The sequence below is a fragment of the Suricata suricatta genome, chromosome 8, assembly GCF_006229205.1.
Source record: "Suricata suricatta isolate VVHF042 chromosome 8, meerkat_22Aug2017_6uvM2_HiC, whole genome shotgun sequence".
NCBI lineage: Eukaryota > Metazoa > Chordata > Mammalia > Carnivora > Herpestidae > Suricata > Suricata suricatta.
The window spans coordinates 43646036-43665049 of record NC_043707.1 but is presented as its reverse complement, the minus strand read 5'-3'; the positions used below and the strand labels follow the sequence as shown (position 1 = coordinate 43665049).

Genomic DNA, 19014 nt, shown 5'->3' with positions numbered 1-19014 from the left:
AAAGTGGGTTTGAAATGGGTTTGTCGGTTGATAGAGCTACAGAACGCCAAGTTACGTGGCCATGAATGCTGCCATCTGAAAGATCTTTCATCATTTCGATTCTCCACAAAACATATGGAAAATGACAATTAAAATCACCTTTTGAGGTGAGCCACTGGTTAGATTTCCCTCAGATTCTTCATCTCTGTGAAAAGATTGTGCTGAGGGCTGCAAATGGTAGGCAAAAAGGATCTGAGAAGAGATCCAGGTCTTGTCTTGGCTCATTTTTTTACTTTCTGAGATCATGGGGCACAGCTCTCCATTATTATGGACGTGGATTTCAGACCTGATGAGACCTCAGGTTGCTTTCAAAGCTAACAAGAGCACGATGCTCACTTTTACCCTCGCCCTTGCCTGTGAGGGCTTTGCTCTTTGGAAGTTATCACAAGTCACCTAATTTATCTCCTCAGAGGTTCTGTCCATGGTGCTTTTAGTTCTGTGGATGGAAGGTGTTGTAAATGGGTTAAACACACACACACAAACACACACGCACATGTGCATACAAATAATTGGTTTGGTAGATCCATCTTTAATTTTGTCATTTTCCAGTATTCATACTACAATTCCTTTGAAAGGAAAAACAAAAAGAGCTTTGAAGGAATTATGCCCAAAGAAGCTCTAGGATTATAGATACCCCATTCCAAGAAAAAAATCTCAAAAAGGATTTGGATTTGGGGGATTCTGGGATGCAGTGTCTTGTGTATTTATATCTATTCTGCTAAAAGGACCACTGGACTTTTTTCTCTTAAGAAACATGAGCAAGGAGGGGTGCCTGGGTGGGTTGGTCAATTAAGTGTCTGACTCTTGATATCCAGTCAGTTCACGATCTCACAGTTCATGAGTTCAAGCCCTGCATCAGGCTTCGTGCTGCTGACAGTGTGAAACCTGCCTGGGATCCTCTCTCTCCCTCTCTCTTTGCCCCTCCCCTCCCTCTGTCTCTCTCTGAAAGTAAATAAATAAGACTTAAAAAAAAAAAAGAAACATGAGCACAAATTCTTTGCCCAAAATACTAGTGTCTTATGTATAAAGGTGACCGTGGCACCCACCGGCAAAAAACATATGCAATTTTTCTTACAAAATCAATCTTTTATTTATTTTATTTATTTTTTATTTTTTAGAGTCAGAGAGAGACAGTACCAGCAGGGGAGGGTCAGAGAGAGAGAGGGAGATATAGAATCTGAAACAGGCTCCCAGCTAGCTGTCAGCACAGAGCCTGATGCGGGGTTTGAACCCACGAACCGTGAGATCATGACCTGAATGGAAGCCGGACGCTTAACTGACTGAGCCACCCAGGCACCCCCAAAAACCAATCTTTTTAACAGGTGCTGGTGTGGTAAGTCAGGATTGTGATTTCCATATTCAGAAAGTACAAAGAAGCTAGGTTTTAGGCTGACTTATGACTCAGAGAGGCTGAGTGAGGTAGAGGTGAGGGAGAAGCTTCCGGTGGTTGGGAAAATCTGATCTGATTATTCTTGTAGTCCAGCAGAATATACTTTGAGGTGCCTCTTTATCAAGCATAGAAGACAGAGCTTAGGACTTGCCTTGACCAAGACTGGCTGGATCTGGATTTAAAGCAGGTGGCCATTGCTTGGGTTACTGATATAAACAGTGTCCATAGCTCAGGTCTTATATTTTGAGTAGTCACCTTCAAAATGTGAATGTTTGGAGTCTCATACATGCTACCTCTCCAGCACTACTCTTTAAGGAGTGAAGGCTGTAATCTTGGACTTGCTTCTTACTGAGTGATCTTGCACCAGTTAACCCTCACTCTCCTTGGGTGTAACATGGCACTCCCCCTCATATACTTCCCTAACAGGTGGTGACATTGAACTAGACACGAAGGCAAAAAAGCACTTATTACAAACAGAATCCAGGAACTTGCGTTCTTGCACAAGAAATAAATCAAATTGAAATGCAACCTTCTCAGAAGATTGCATTGTGCACTTCTGATTTAACACAAAACAAAAATACTTGTTAGGATAGTCAATATAGTCTCATAGGGAACAACTTAAGAAGCTCAAATACATTTAAATAGGCAGGCACTATCTCAGTGACAAATGACCTATAATAATCAACTGATCTTTATAGATCTCAATACCAATTGACCCAAAGGGGATCCCAAGGATTTTAAGTCTAAGTCTCCATACACAACTTTTAAGAAGGTTTGGGACGGAGGGGCGCCTAGCTGGCTTAGTCAGGGGTGGGGGGGGGCGCATAACTCTTGATCTCCACAATGGGCGCAGAGATTACTTAAAAAAACAACAATAACAACAACATTTCAAAATGTTGGGACACATAAAGTGAAATACCCCTAATAATGTGCACTCCAGAGACACAAATGATACCCCCATTTGCCCAATTACTGCTCAGCTCAATCACAGCTGTATACCTAAGTTCAGTGTAAGGAGTCGGCCTCAAATAATTGAGGGTTCAGATAGTTATGCCTGCCTACTTTCCTCCCTTCCTCCCTCCTTCCTTCCTCTCTTCCTCCCTCCTTCCTTCCTCCCTCCATCCTCTCCTCCTTCTTTCCTTCCTCCCTTCCTTCTTCCCTCCCTCCCTTCCTTCTTCTTTCTCTTCCTCCCTCCCTCCGTTAGCCACAGCATTTTGCTGATGATTTAGAACACCGCTCTACTTGAAGGCTACACATAATTATTTATCAAATGAAGTGAATAATCACATGCACCAAATTAAACATCCCCAAGCCACAAGTTTTCCTATGTGAGGAAAGCTGCCTTTATTGGAGTGCACAGCCCACAAGACATAAACCCCTTTCTCTGCGATTAAAGCTTCCTACAGAAACCCGACCAGCTTCCTCACCTCCTGGCACACGGGCTGTGCTAATTCTTTGGCTTTTGCTGACCCAGCCTGCAGCACCTTCTCTAAATGGCCCCTGTCCATCTTCAGTTTTTCAATTTCCCTCTTGATGGGCGCAAACTTCTCAATCACAGCGTCGGCCACCAGCAGCTTGTAGCGGGCGGTGTCCATGCCGGCCCCACAGCGGACCGCCTCCTCCACGGGGATGCGGGTCACTGCCGCGTGAATAGCCACCAGGTTGGAGACCCCCGGCCGGTGGGCCGGCTCGTAGGTCACCTCCGACGTGAAGTCTGTCACAGCCTTGCGGAATTTCTGCACAATCTCCTCCGCGCTGTCCGTTATTCTGACAGTGGCCAGTTTATCGGGGTCTGATTTGGACATTTTGGCGGCAGGATCACGGAGGGATTTTACCTTCTTCATCGGTGCTGGGGAGAAACGCCAACGCGCACACACCGAAACCAAAACCGGAAGACAACACCAAAATAAGAAAACATCACCAGGAATGTTCGTGTCTAGATCTTAAAAAGTGCAGAGAATACCAAATGACTTTATTATTATTATTATGATTATTATGAGTATGGTTGACACAGTCTTACACCAGTTTCGAGGTACATCACAGTGATGTGACAAATCTAGACGTTATGCCGTGTTCAACACAAGTGCAACTATCCTCAGTCACCTACAACGCTATTGCTCTATCTAACTGTATTCCTTATGCTGTGCTTTTATTCTCTTGAGTGTTCACTCCGTAACTAGAAGTCTGTACCTCCCTCTCCCCTTCACTCATTTGCCCAAACCCTCTTCCCCTCAGGCAAGCATAAGTTTATTCTCTGTACTTACAGGCCTGATTCTGTGCTTTGTTTATACTCTTTTAAGATTCCACTTATGAGTGAAATCATATGGTATTTGTCTTTCTCAGTCTGATTTCCTTTACTTGGCATAATACCCTCCAGGTCCACCCAGACTGTCTCCAATGATACAGTCTCATCCCTGTGAGCAGTATTCCATTGTGCGCACACACCACACCTTCCTTATCCATCACCTGTTTACAGACACTTAGGTTGCTTCCATATCTTGGCTATAAATAAAATAATGCCACATAGATCTTTTTGAATTAGTGTTTTCACTTTCTTTCTGTCAATACCCAATAGTAAAATGATCAGATCATATGGTGGTTCTATTTTTAATTTTTCTGAGGAAACTCCATACTGTCTTCCACAGTGGCCGCACCAGCTTGTACTCCCACTGCCAGTGCACGAGGGTTCCTTTTCTCCACATCCTCACCTGTACTTGTTATTTCTTGCCAGATAGATGACTTTATTATTATCTTTATCTGATTATATAAATGTCAAATACTCATAGTGAAAAATTCAAGCCATTTATATAAGCAGGAAAATAAAGATCACCTGAAATATATGATAATACTGTTAACATTTTGTTGAGCATATTTTCGCATGTCTCTTAATGCATATATACACATAAAAATTTCTTACACAAATGAAATTACAACAATCATACTGCTTTAGGTATGCCCGCCTTTTAAAAAAGTCTGATATTCTTTCCTTCTCTCTTTCCCTACTAGCTAATCACTCTCTGCCCTTTACAACCACTGGCCCCCAAAATTTTAACAATCTGTGGCAATGCTTTCATTTCTTTATCCACAGTTATATATAAGTATATTTCAATGCACACACACAGACAGAAGTGACTCAGTTACTGCTCTGATAGAATCAAAATGTGAAGCTTTTTGCTTTATAAACCAGTGTTATTAATAATTGCCTATTTTATGGCTATTACAGAAACATATCAAGCTGAATAGGTAAAACAACAATAGGCAAAAGCATTAAAATATTACATATTGCTAAAAGAAGGTTGATTTCAATGCATGGAAGGCCCAGTTTTTATTTGTGTGAACTGTTGCAAGAGCTTAGAAATTTATACCTGCCTAATGCTCCACCACAGATACTGGGCCCACCTACATGCTGTCAGTTTCACAAAGGCTCGGTTTAATTAGGCTCAGTGATCTCTGCCCCTGCCACAAATCTACCTCACCAGTGAAATGTTGACAGAGGCTCACAGCTTCTTTCCTCAAGAAGATTCCAGACCAGTCCAGCCTCACACGCTGCAGGTGTGGTTTCAGATCCAGTGGGTGGACTGCACATTCCACCACCGGCGTGCATTTAGGAAAGAGGGTGTGAGAAGGATCCATCCCCTCTGTTTTAGCAAGCTGCTGACTCGGCAGTTCTCACCCTTCTGACTTTGCTCTCTTGGGAGCAGGGAAGGCAAGGTCAACTGGCTTTGAAATCAGAGTTTTCAGAGCCTGGAGCCTGCTTCGGATTCTGTGTCTCCCTCTCTCTCTGCCCCTCCCCCACTCATACTCTGTTGCTCTCTCTCAAAAATAAATACACATTAAAAAAAATTAAAAAAAAAAAGAAATCAGAAGAGCCTTGCCACCAACTCAATATATGACTTGGATGCAAAATTAGCTTTGCCAATAGCATCCATAAGCCAGGGAAGTGTGTGTGTGTGTATATATATATATATACATATATATATGCAATTCATTATATAAAATATCAAATATATGAACTATTAATATATGAAATAATATAATAACATTGATATATTGTCAATATACAGTAAATATAATTTACCAGATATATAATTGGCAAATTATATAATGCTGTTTTTAAGAAAATGTTTACTTTTGAGAGAGAGAGAGAGGGAGAGAGAGCGTGCGAGCATGAGTGGGGGAGGGGCAGAGAGAGAGGGAGAGACAGAATCAGAAACACGCTCTAGACTCTGAGCTGTCAGCACAGAGCCTGATGTGGGGCTTGAACTCACAAACTGCAAGATCATGACCTGAGCCAAAGTTGGATGCTTAACTGACTGAGCCACCCAGGTGCCCCTATACAATGCTTTTTAATAAAAATGATTATTTTTCATTTTTAGTCTTTCTCATATCTACTTTCAAAATAACTTCTATAGAATTTACCAAGTATATATATATATATATGTGCATATTATGTAAGTTAGTGAATTTGATTATTTTTCATTTTTAGTCTTTCCCATACTTTTCAAACTTTTTTGATTATTTCACCCAATAATCTCACAAGGTCTACCAGTCCCACATTACAGAGAGAGACAGGGATTCCAGTTACATATTCTGAAGCCTGTCCACAAGAAAGCTGGGTTTGGTCCTGAGGAAATTCCAGGCCTGGGCTCATTATCCAATCCTGTCTGGGAAACACGGCCTGATTTAACAGTCAGAGAGATGTTTGTTACTTACTCAGGATCGATTTGGGCACTGGGAAGAACTCCCCATACTTCTTGTTAAACGTTTGTGCTAGATCCTGAACTAGCTCCATGTGCTGGACTTGATCCTCCCCGACAGGAACGTGTGTGGACCTTTAATGAAAGACAGAGAAACTCAGCAAGGCTCCTGCTTATACTGAAATGATATTGCGAGCAGCTGCCTTTCCTGTGCCCATCTCCCTGTTGGTGCTCAACAAATGTTCACCAACTACAGGGGGAATGCCGAGACCCAAGGCTTTATCTGTGTATCAGACAAATGCCAGAGAGACATTTGTCAGCTCTCGTTCTGTTTCTTCCACAGCAGAAGAATACAGCCATCAACACCAGTGTGACGGGACCTCGCTGGGAGGGAGGAATGGTATCTTAAACAGCATATGCTCTTAAGCATAATTGGATTTTAAAACCACTCCTTGTTCCCTCACCCAGTCGGCACACATTATCCTAGCCTTGGCCAGATGCTTTTCACTTCAGAGCTTGTGCTCACACTTGAAAGCCACTCCAATCCACTCTTGAAATCAAAGATGGCAGAAAGCTCTTCCGGCAAGGGTTTTTCCTCCCTGTTGTATAGGGAGTAAGTCAAGGTCTTTTTGGAATATGCTCCTTCGTTTTCCAGTAAATCGCAATCACAGCACAATTAATATGCTGCAGGGAACTTGAAATAAATGAACACATCTATCATTACAATGTAGACAGATCTCAAAAACAAGTTTGAACAAAAAAACCAAGTCGCAGAAGACCTGTAACTGCACGAACGTGCAGATCTTAAAGCACTATATATTGTTTACAGCTGCATCTGTAAGGAGGATGACAGACTGGAAGCTGTTCCTGCACAAACTCATGATCGTAGCTGCCCCCAGAGAAGGGAGGGCAGTGAGCCTGGGGAAAGGGACAAAGGAGACCTGAATTTTATCCTGTAATATTTTATTTCACTAAAAAATAAAGATGTGAGACAAAAAGTGTCAATATAGGAGCTTCGTTTATGGTTATTTTAATCCCATATAGAAAATTCACAGGGCTGGATCATGATGTAGCCCACCAAACAAGAATGAGCCGTTACAGAGAAGGCTTGATGGGGAAAACTTTCTCCTGAAGCATTACTGGGGAAAGAGACAGATTTTAAGTGTTTTTAATTAATTAATTAATTATTATTCTTATTAAAAAATTTTTTTTTGAGAGAGAGACAGGAAGTGAGCAGGGGAGGGGCAGAGAGGGAGGAAACACAGAATCTGAAGCAGGCTCCAGGTTCCGAGCTGTCAGCCCAGAGCCCACAAACTGGAAGACCAATGACCTGAGCCGAAGTCAGACGCTTAACCGACCGAGCCACCCAGGTGCCCCACAGGAGATTTTCAGTCTTTAATGCTTGGCTGGGGAGTTTCCATTTGATAATACAGATAATAAAGTGCCGTTGTTTCTTGCCCAAAAAAGTTCCATGTTCCCCTATGAAAGCAGTTGCCCAAAAGTGAACTTGAATATTTACATGATAATTGTACATGTTGAGTGGAAAAATAACAACTTTTCAAAAGAGCCTCAGAAGAGGAAAACTGTTCTAGTCTGTTATACAGAGGAAAACCTCCTATCCCTGTGGTTAAATAGTGGATCTTAAAAAAGTGGCAGAGATCTTATTATTTCCTTTGTAAATTACTATCCATGGGCTACTTACTGGCGCCCACTTCACAAAGGTGTCTAGACCAGGAGCAAATGAAGGTAGTTTTGACTAGCAGACAGACCAACTACTTTAATATAGTAAAACATTGGAGAAATTTTTGAAAAACTTTGAAATAGCCCTCCTTTCGCAATCATTTTTATTTTTACCAATTACTTTCCAGTCTTTGTTCTTGTCTCTATGGATGCAATATTTTTACATAATTGCAGTATAATATGCATACCATCTTTCATGTTAACATAATAGATATTTCTCATGTTTCTATGTGGTCCTCTTCATTAAAACAATTTTCTAAGGGGGCGCCTGGGTGGCAGTTGGTTAAGCAACCGACTTCCGACTTCGGCTCAGGTCATGATCTCACGGTTCCTGGGTTTGATCCCTGCATTGGGTTCTGTGCTGACAGCTCAGAGCCTGAAGCTCGCTTCAGATTCTGTGTCTCCCTCTCTCTCTGTCCCTCCCTTGCTCGCACTCTTTCTCTCTCTGTCTCAAACATAAATAAATATTAAAAAATTTTAAAACAAAAAATGTTTTTAATAGCTGCATAAGAACATTCCTATGCTATGGTTACAGAACCATAAGGAATTTATATGATTTTGTAGCAGATTCTTTTGTTTTTTTTTTTAATTTTGTTTTGTTTTTGTAGCAGATTCTTTTGAATATTCATATAAGGGGAAAGTTTGATTTGAGTGAAAAAAATGACTTTCTACAGTAACTCAGAAGTCCTGTGGAGGTAAATGTGCTGAATGCATGTTGAGAACTTTCTGGTCAATAACAAGGTATGATTGTTAGCTAATGAAACTAATATTTGTTTCTGCCATAAAATAATGCTGAGTATATTTCCACAAGAAATGCTGATAAATGTTTTTTTTAATGTTTTTTATTTATTTTTGAGAGACAGAGAGAGACAGCACAAGCAGGGGAGGGTCAGAGAGAGAGGGAGATACAGAATCTGAAACAGGCTCCAGGCTCTGAGCTAGCTGTCAGCACAGAGCCCGACGCGGGGCTCAAACCCACAAACCGTGAGATCATGACTTGAGCCAAAGCCGGATGCTTAACCGACTAAGCCACCCAGGCGCCCCAATAAATGTTTTTAAGTTTAGAGTCAGCACAGGTTTGAAAACAATTCTGCCACTTCTTTGCAAGGAAGTAACATATTTTATTTATTTAAAAAACCCCTCTGAACATTAGTTATGTTTTCATACAGCCCCTCAAATACTCATGCTGTGTGTATGTGTGTGGGGGAGAGACACAATATGGCACTCTTTTAAGAGTACAGGCCAGCTTCAAATCCTGACTCTGTTGCTCTCGTTTTGTGTGACTTTGGGTAAATCATAGAAATTGCTATCATAGGCAACTTTCTTACTGTTAATGGGAATAATAATATTTACCCCACACTACTGTGGAGATGAAATGAGACAATGCACATAGAGCGCTTAACAGAATTGCCTGCAGTCTGGTAAGGTTTCAGATAATGGTAGCTATGTAGGGAGTGATTCTAAAATGGTACATAGTATTTCAGAAGGGTGCTCAAGACCATTGCCTGTGCAGCCAGAGGTTTACCTGTTACCTGATTCCAACTTCTCTCTAGTTTGACCCCCAAAGAGGGGAAGTTGGTGAGGGAAAAACAAGCCCAGGGTCATCCATTTGGCAAAGTGGGTAATCAAGACCTGATGACTATTTATCTATTTATGTATACCTTTTCACAGGACAGGAAAAAAGAAACCGAATCGACAGGGTGCAATGTGTGGCTTAGTTTTCCCCTTTCGTCCCCTAAATGTTGATATTTCTAAAAACACCACCTTGGTCACTGGTTCCTCCCATCACTGGAGAGCTTATCAACTTTCACCTGAGGGTCGACACGTCCCTTCTCCTCTGATGATTCTTGGGCTCTGCCTCGAGATCTGCTGTGTGTCTGAAGGCTTAGGACAGGATCTCTGCCTTCCTGCTAGGCATGGGCACTGAATATCCCACATTCGCTCCCCAACTCAACATTGGGCAGTCAGCATTCCACGCTGGCACTGTAATCCAACGTATCCTATCTCAACTTCTTATTAAAATACCCATCAAGGCAAAGAAAATATAAATAACTTAAAACTAGCAGCCAAAGGTAAAAGTAAAGATGGAACTTGAGAAGATGTCTCATGAACTGATGAGCACACTGAAAAGAGCAACTGGTTGAGATGTTCCCACGTAGAGTCAGAGCAAACGTCACCCCCCCTTGCTGGACACCTGTCCCGCCTGGGATGACGGCAGACATCCCTCTGCGGCAGCCAAGGTGGTGCTGACCCTCTCCTCCTCATCTGCCTGATTCTTCAGACATGAAGTCATCACCAGAGGAGGCACCCATACAAGCAGCGGAGGCAGCAGGAGCTGGTCAGCGCGCATCGCGTCCTCACCAGAATTGGGACGAGAGCTCCGTGAGGGCAGGGACTGTCTTGGCCACTACTGGACCCAGGACACAGAACACACTCTGGCTGGGGAAGGACAGCACTCACGTTACAGGCGTCAAATGCAAAAGGGAAGTGCAGAAGGGGAGAGACTGAAGCAGGATGTAACATGGGAGCAGTGTCACTGGGTGCTGGGTCTTTTTCATGTAATGCCTCTGTTCAGAGAGTGAAAGAGCCAGACAAGTAGGAGGAGAAACTCTGTCTCAGGCCGGCAGTACTAACCTAGCTGACTGGCATTGGCAATCGGGCACACTGTTGAATTCTGGGCAGGGAATTCAACTAGCGGCCAAGGAGGCAGAAGGTGCACACAGGGCCTTTCGTAGATGGCCTATTTGAAAGATTCTCTTGTCCCAATACGGATCTTAAAAACCCAGCACATTAAAAATCAAATAAATAAGTAACAGAGCCCAATATGGGACCATGAAAAGTATTGTGGAAGAAGGGAAGGGTAACTGTTACCCTTTAGATCCTGTGGAAGATCAGGCAATTGAAAATGAACATTTACAAGAAACAGATACTTTGTTTTATATTTTAAAGAAAACTGCTTGGGATGCCCAGGTAGCGTTGGTTGGTTGAGGATCCAACTCTTGGTTTTGGCTCAAGTAGTGATCTCAAGGTTCATGAGATTGAGTCCCACGTTGGGTCTGTGCTGACAGTGCTGAGCCTGCTTGGGATTCTCTCTCTCTTTCTTTTTCTGTCTCTGCCCCTACCCCACTTGTGTGCTCGCTCACTCTCTCTCAAAAATAAATAAATAAACATGAAAAAAAAGAAAACTGCTTGGTTCCCTCAATGGGACTCAGAAAGGCATGGCTGCCACAAGATAAAGACAGAAAGCCACAAAACAGAGAAAAACATAGGTGGTGATGGAAAACGGATAAAATGAAAAAGTGAATTCGTGAAATAAAGAAAACCAAACACAAAACAGAAGCGTCAGTGGAATCCTAAGAACAGGTCGTATTAGGACCTGGGTGAGCAACGTAAAGTCCTTCCAGAATTCGGGAAGGAGGAAAAGGAGAGTAACGCACCAAGCAAATGGCGGGTGTGAGGACCATCTTCTCTGATGAGACAGCAGGCCTGTCTGAACAGAAGCCACAACCTAAACATGAAGGGAACTTTACAGAGTTGAAAAGACACAAGTAGGTGAACAAGATGTAGTGTGCATATTCTAGAGGCACAACATATTTTGGGAAAAATTGCTGGAGCCTCACATCACCACACGACTCAGGAAAAACTAAACAAAATCCTATATGCCACAATCAGAAAATGAAAACAAAAGTAAGAAGAATTGGGTTAATAATGTAACAATGGAACCAAGTTTAAAAGGATTGAGAGAAAGAGGTGTGGAAAACCTAGCCAAGCTGTCTTTTATGTGTGAAATGTAATGAGGAAGAGGGCAATGCAGTGGCTAATCACTACTGAACACTCCCCACATGCCCTACATTTTGCTAAGCATATTTTATGTGTTGTTTTTGTACTTAACCTCTTTTTACAGATGAGGAACAGAAAGAAATTCTCAGGTAGGCACGTAAAGGACTAGAAAAAATCCTGAATCAAATCTGACACAAGAACTCAAAAACAGAGCTGCTGAGGTATAAAGATTCGCTGTAAACACTAAAAAGATAAAACCGAAATTTAGGTTAGAAATCACAATAGAAAATAGTGTACTCTAAAACGGATCCATTTATAACAACAATCTTCCTTGAAAATCCTAGGTTAACAAAATCAAAAGGGAGCGTGAGTCGAACTGAGGGTCTAAAAGTGTGATTGATAACCCCTGAACCACATGATAATCATTTCGTACTTGGAATGAGTAACAAAGGACTCAATATTTTTGCAAAGTGAGACACTGGCATACTAACGACAATGGTCAGAGAAGATATGACCATAAAACATGACACAAATCTCTGGAGAAACCAGCCCAGGAAGCCAATGACAACATCCGCACCAACTGGCCTAGAATGGTCAGGCTCAGTTAATGAGTGCCAGTGACCCCATTCTTTGTCCTCACTTCCTCTGACTCAGGACCAACCAGGGAAAGTCAAAAATGCTCCCCCAGCTAAATAAAATGCCCCTTCCAGTTAGTCAGCCTCCAGCCTCCTGTGGAGGTCCGCTCAAATCAGAGCATCCCTGAATCTTCCATTTTTTTCACCCCCTGCCTGCCCTCAAGTCTCCATGAAACAGGAAATGGAAGTGATGGGGGCTGCTGTGCTTGCTGTAGCAAGCTCTGAATAAATGTACTTGTTCTCATTGGGTGGTCTTTGTTGAAAGATGATCTACTGGAATTCAAAACAGAAAGCACACCTTCGAATCACTGGAATAGATAGAAGGAAAGAACGTCAGTCTTTAAAGCGTAAGACAAAACAAGGAATCACGAAAAACAGTAAATATTTATTGATATGGGGAAATGTAAGGGAGAAGCACCAGGCTATCAAGATTTTTGGAAAATACATACAATCTGTACTCACACAAAGGAGAAGCCACAGTGGGGGGCGGGGGGGACAACTCTAGTGTCAGGTAGTTCCCGGGTCAGATTCTGCTCAGCCACTTACCAGGTGCATGTTCCTGGGCAAGTGATTTAACCTCCTCGAGTCTGTTCTTGCATTTAAAAAAACAAAACAGGGGAGCCTGGGTGGCTCAGTCAGTTGAGTGTCCAGCTTCGGCTCAGGTCATGATCTCAAGGTTTGTGGGTTCGAGACCCACGTAGGGCTCTCTGTGCTGACAGCTAGCTCAGAGCCTGGATGGAGCCTGTCTTCAGATTCTGTGCCTCCCTCTCTCTCTAACCCTCCCTGGCTCATGCTCTCTCTCTCTCTCTCTCTCTCTCAAAAATAAATAAAACATTAAAAAAATTAACAAACAAACAAACAAACAAAAAAAACCCCTGCCTACCCCTGGGATTGTTTGAGGAGACAGTATAAAAAAAAGGCCTGCAAATCTTGTAGTCTAGAGCCTGGTACATTGAATGCAAATAAGAGTTATTAGTTTAAAAAACTGATTTGAAGGACACGCATTAAGATGTTAATAAGATCGGGGCACCTATAGTGGCTCAGTCAGTTGAGCGTCTGATTTCAGCTCAGGTCACCATTTCACAGCTTGGGGTTTGAGCCCTGCATCGGCCTCTGTGCTGACAGCTCAGAGCCTGGAGCCTGCTTCAGATTCTGTGTCTCCCTCTCTCTCTGCCCCTCCTCTGCTTGCACTCTGTCTCTCTCCCAAAAATAAATAAACATTAAAGAAATTATATATATAAAAAAAGATGTTAATAAGATCAGAAATAATAGCAGCGATTTTTAATTTTTTCCTGTTGAATATAAGAAAGGACATTTAGGGGCACCTGGGTGGCTCAGGTGGTTAAGGGTCCGACTTCAGCTCAGGTCATGATCTCGCGGTTCATGGGTTCGAGCCTCGTGTCAGACTCTGTGCTGACAGCTAGCTCAGAGCCTGGAGCCTGCTTTGGATTCTGTATCTCCTGTCTCTATGCCACTGAAATGAACCAGCAAAAGACTGTTGATTCTCCCACTACTAGACTATCCAGAAGGAAAGGGAAATCATGGACCCCGGATGGCTCATAGGTCCACCGTCTAAGGCAGGCAGCTGACCTGTTGACATTCCGCTCCCCTGTTCTATGAGACGGTCCCTTCCTTAGCTGCTGCACACGGACTCCTTTATTTCAGATCTCAGCGTACATGTCACCTCCTCAGAGAAGTCTTCCCCAACCATACTCTTCAGTGTTGGTTTCTCCTTCTTGGTCTTTTCCACCATAAATATCCTATTTATTTTCTTTATGCTATTAACCCTACTCTAATGATTTTATTTCATATATTTAATTGTATACTGTTTTTTCTCTGGCTAAAAATTACGCTTTTAAGACAGCTTGTCAGCTTTGTTTTTCAATCTATTTCTAGTACCTATGGGAGTTACCTGACATGTATGAGGAGCTTGATAAATATTTATTGAATAAATAATCGCTTCTCGGCCTTTTGGCTAAAATCGAGTAAAAATATCCATTGAATAAATGAATGATCTTCAGAGGAAGGCACTATGACCTACATGGATTTATACCAAGTGCAAAATCACAGTAAGACCAGGTCGTCATCACTATAGAAGATAAGAGCCTGGAGTCAGAAGTCAGACCATCTAAGTTCATATGATGGTGCTTACCTCATAGGGTTGTTTCAGGGATCAAAGGAGATAACCATGCATAGTACTGGCCAGTAGAGCTCAATAAACACTAGGTGTTGATAGAACAGATTTCATTAATATCTGACGTGATGAAGGACAAAACAGTAAAAGACTGATACAATTAGGGACCTTAATATGAGGTAAGTTATGACTTTTCTCAAACCAGGATCGTCTTCCTTTTCTGCCAGGTGATCTATACCACAAACATAAACACCGACATGTAATCCCAGAGACAGTCACAGCCCCGGGTGGAGATCCTGATATGGACAGAAAACAAATTTGACAGTTTACACGTCTGATTAGGCAATCCCCAGATATACATAGCATGGCGTAGGAATTCTGAGGACCCCTTTAATTTCAGGAAAACAGAGACAGAATAATGAATGGAAAGGCAAGGTGCAGGGGCCATGGCAATGGATCAGGACGTGGTTTCTCTTCTCCTTAGGTCAGTGAATGAATTTAGGAAATGCTACAAAATGATGGTTTGGCTTTGTCCGTTGTTCTCTTCCATACAGCCTGGATCAGAAAGTCAGTCACTGGCTTCCTAAGTGGTGAAACCAAAACGTTCCATCCTACATTTCCCTCAGCGCCCATAAGCCCGCATGCGCGCCTCTCCAAGGTAAACATGCCCAAGCCCACCTTCCTACGTTTCTCTTCTTTAACTGGACTTTGGTGCTCCTGTCTTGTGATCCTAGTGAGGCTGACATGCAGAGGTCACTTTGACTCCCCCAAACCGAATTAGCCAACAGGGCAGGTTAAAAAGCAATTACAGTAGCCCATAGGAAATCACAGTGGGCTGCAGCTAACACAGAAAAGGCAATTACCATAATCAATACACTTTAGGCACATCAAAATGAATATTTCCACATGTCAAAATGGTTCCAGACCCACAAGGCAACCAACCTAAACAGAAAACACATTTCGGTTTCAAAATGACTCTGCGGGCCTCTCTGCTTTCTGTGAGAGCCTTGCCTCTTTTCTTATAATCCTGTGAGGCTGTGCTGTTTTGGAAAAAAAGGATTAAAAAATTTTAATTTTTTTCACCTGGTCCTATTGCTCCGCTTGGCTTTTTCATCTGATTTTAGTTTGCTTGTTTCTAGTCTTTTCTCCCTTGGCTCCTGCTGCTCTTCTCACCTCCTATAATTCATCTTGGCCCTTACTTCCCATCCATTGGGTTTACACTTCACATTAATTCTGCCTGTCTCTGATTCCGCTCACTTATGAGCTTTATTCTCTTCACATTTTCACCCTTTCTCCTCATCGTCTTCCTCTCACTTCAGATAATTGAAGATTATATATATGACCACCTATATAATGATATTCATATTAATATGTCTTCTTTTTCCCCAGTTTTTTTGTTTTCCTTCCTGCCTGCCTGCCTTCCTTCCTGTCTTTCTCTCTCTCTCTCTTTTTTACTTATCCTGATTGTGCTTCCTTAGATACAACATAAAACAAAAGCCTTTCATAATTTTGATTGTTATAACTTCTGTCACACAATAATGTGTCTGATCTTCTTTGGTGACTAAGTCATTTTTTTCCCCTTTGCTCTGTTCCTGGTTGTATTCACATTCACTCAGGATCCACCCCACCCTCCAGCAGAATTTGCGTCCAGATGACTAATAATTGCCTACATATATCTGCTCCCAGAGACTTGTCCTGTCTCTCTTTTTCCTCCTTTGGTTGTGTTTGTGAGTTTTCAGTGCTGCTGCCCCTAACCAGCCTGGGTGGGGTGGAGTTCGGTACTGTTTTTTCTTCCTCAAAGGACAGATTTGCCATCACGGGCTGCTTGTTGGATATGCTGTAATGATGTCTAATGTAGGGATTATTGCCTGACTTAGGGACTATGATGTGCATGGCGCGGGCTCTTGTGAGAGATACAATGAAGATTTTTACCCTCTAAAGGAGTTGAGGAGAGAAAACACCTGGATTGTAAATTCCTCTGGCTAGGCCACTTTCAGTGTTCCCCATCTCCATGCACGGCAACACCATCCATCAGCGGCATAAGTCAGAAATCCAGGGTCCCCCGAGACCTCCATCTCACACCCATCCAATCCCCTGTGAAGCCCTATCCATTTCACCTTCTAAAAGCCCCTAAGTTTGCCTACACTCTTCATCTTCGCTGACACCACCACGATCCAAACAGACGAGTCAAAGAGCCTCTGAATAGACTGTCCTAGCTGCTCTCGTCTCCTTGCATGTCATTCTCTGTACTTTCATCAGTTCACTTTTTAAGTAGGAATCAGATCATCTCACACTGTCCCGAACATCACAAAGAGCTTCCCATCGCTTTCAGGAGAGAGTCCGGGGCTATCTGCTGACATCTCAGGCCCCCACCTCTGTGTAGTTTCTGTTTCCCGGGGGCTAGCAGCCTGGAAGCCACATTTCCACAGGCTCCTGGTTTACCGCAGGCCCTTGCTGCAGAGCCAGAAAGTGGAAGACGAAGAGAAGGCCCTGCTGTTTGGCAGTGGTGGGTGACAGTGTGGACGGTAGCCGGCTGTGGGGAGGAGGTGTGGCCAGCCGCTCTCAGGATCTCACAAAAATGTGGGCAGACTGGCCTCATAGAGAAAGGATGTAGTGCAAGAAACAGAAGTCTCCAGAGCAGTTGGAGGAATTGATTATCTCCATGGTCCTCAGTGGAAGTGGTGTGATCCCCAGACATTACGGATGACTCCGTCTTCTCTGGAATATTACCAAGTGTGGTGTTTCCGACCCATCATCGTACTCTCTGTACTCTGTTTCTGGAAGGTCTTGGTTCTGTTTGCTCAGTTCCTGAGGCCTCTGTCATCTCATTTTCCTATGTCGGGTCAGCTCTTGCTCTCACTGTCTTCTTATCCTCTTCCTGTATGTCTGTTTGCGTTCTTGAGAAAGAGAAACCAGTTAGGTAATCACGCTCATCTCTGCTTGAGCAGGCTTAGTGGTCTCGCGCTAAGATGTCACTTGTCTGTAAAATGGAGATAATATCACTTGCGTACCCTCCAGAGCTGTCCTGAGAATCCGGACAGGTAACAGGTGTGCTGTAGCTAGCGCAGCGCCTGCTGAGTATGCCCGCCGCATGTCAACCCTTTCCTTCCCTGTGCCTCAAGTCCGTGCCTGGAGCCTTTCTGTGGATTAGCAGCGGTACTTGTAGTTAACATATATTTGCTGTATGTTCATAAAAACTACGTGCCTGTGTACGTGTGTGTGTGTGTGTGTGTGTGTGTGGAGAGAAAGTTAGCGAGAAACATTTACTTAATAGATAGCTAGTTATTTGAAATTCGATATCTGGAAAAATCATGCAGATGCAAAATAATACTACGAGCAAATGCTACTGTTGGGTATTTTGTCTCTCTTGAAGTATCTGCTATTTTATTATACTTTCAGGCTTAAGATGGCCTCAGCTTTCCATTCCTGGGTTTCACACCAAGTTCTACCACAATAATTAAATAAATGTTTCATATACTTATCTGGAAGCCTCTTCTTTCATCTCCCTTCCCTCATGTTTATTCTCTAGTGCACCACGTACCACTTACTCTACTGCTGACTTTGACAAAAGCAAACACTAAATCTATACACGCTCTGCACCAACATTGCACCAAGAGGCCACATATAGATTTGTTGGTGGGGGCAAAATAAAACCGTCTTCTGAATCCATCTATCTAACTTGATTTTTTTGTACCTATCTATATTTATGATGTAAATATTCATGGACTCTCTGGCGATGCCCTTTTTCTAAATCCAGAACTATCTGAAACAAAACCAAACAAAAAACTACCCCGAGTGCTTACTTAAGCTGCATCATAGGGAAAACCATAGTACAGACTGAAGATGAGGCCTTGCTCTTGCCCCTGCTAGTTACTGTGAAGCGGTTAACAATTCCTAAGCCTGGGGTGGGGGCGGGGGGAAGGCACCACGGAGATAGATGAGACATGTATGTTAGAGGCAAACGCTGCAGTAAGCCAGAGCTGATTTTATGGTGTTTGTTTGCAGGCCTTGACACGTGTGCCCCGGAAATGTGGGATACGTGTGAGGTGGCAACGGCACCCAGGGGACCAGTCTGAAGGAGGGTGGCAGGAGACAAGAGCCCAAAAGAACAGAGCCTACGAGCCGGAACGTGTGTGGCCAGTGGCAGGAAGTCCGGCCTGAGACCAGACAGGGGGCAAGTGTAGGACTGTTTCTCTCTGTTTTATCTTTTTAATGTTTATTTATTTTTGAGAGAGAGAAAGAGAGACAGAATGTATGAGGCAGAGGGGCAGAGAGAGAGGGGGACAGAGGATCTGAAGCAGGCTCTGTGATGACAGCAGAGAGCCCAGTGTGGGGCTCAAACTCATGAACAGTGAGATCATGCCCTGAGCCAAAGCAGGATACTTAACTGACTGAACTACCCAGGCACCCCAAAAGCTGTTTCTTTTAAGAAAAGCAGCACTCAATTGTCTGTTCCATGTTCATTATCTAATTACAACATTGCACAGAGACAGCTGCTTGGCTAAGGTAGGAGGCAGTCACCTTGAATGTAGATAATTACCTGGTTTTAACAAATTATATGTAAAGTAACAGAAACTTGATGGGGACAGATAACAATTG

General features: G+C 43.0%; 1 protein-coding gene across 1 annotated transcript in view; it reads right to left on the bottom strand.

Annotated features, from left to right (window-relative positions):
* Window positions 1–2748: 2748 nt before the first annotated feature.
* The window catches only part of WARS2 (tryptophanyl tRNA synthetase 2, mitochondrial), a 90890-nt gene continuing 74624 nt past the window's right edge, over window positions 2749–19014 (bottom strand). Inside the window, exons 5-6 of the mRNA XM_029948311.1 lie at window positions 6143–6261; window positions 2749–3278 (exon numbers count right to left, since the gene is read on the bottom strand). Of these exons, the coding sequence (XP_029804171.1) occupies window positions 2830–3278; window positions 6143–6261 (568 nt within the window). The 3' untranslated portion in view covers window positions 2749–2829. The remainder of the gene's footprint in view (window positions 3279–6142; window positions 6262–19014) is intronic.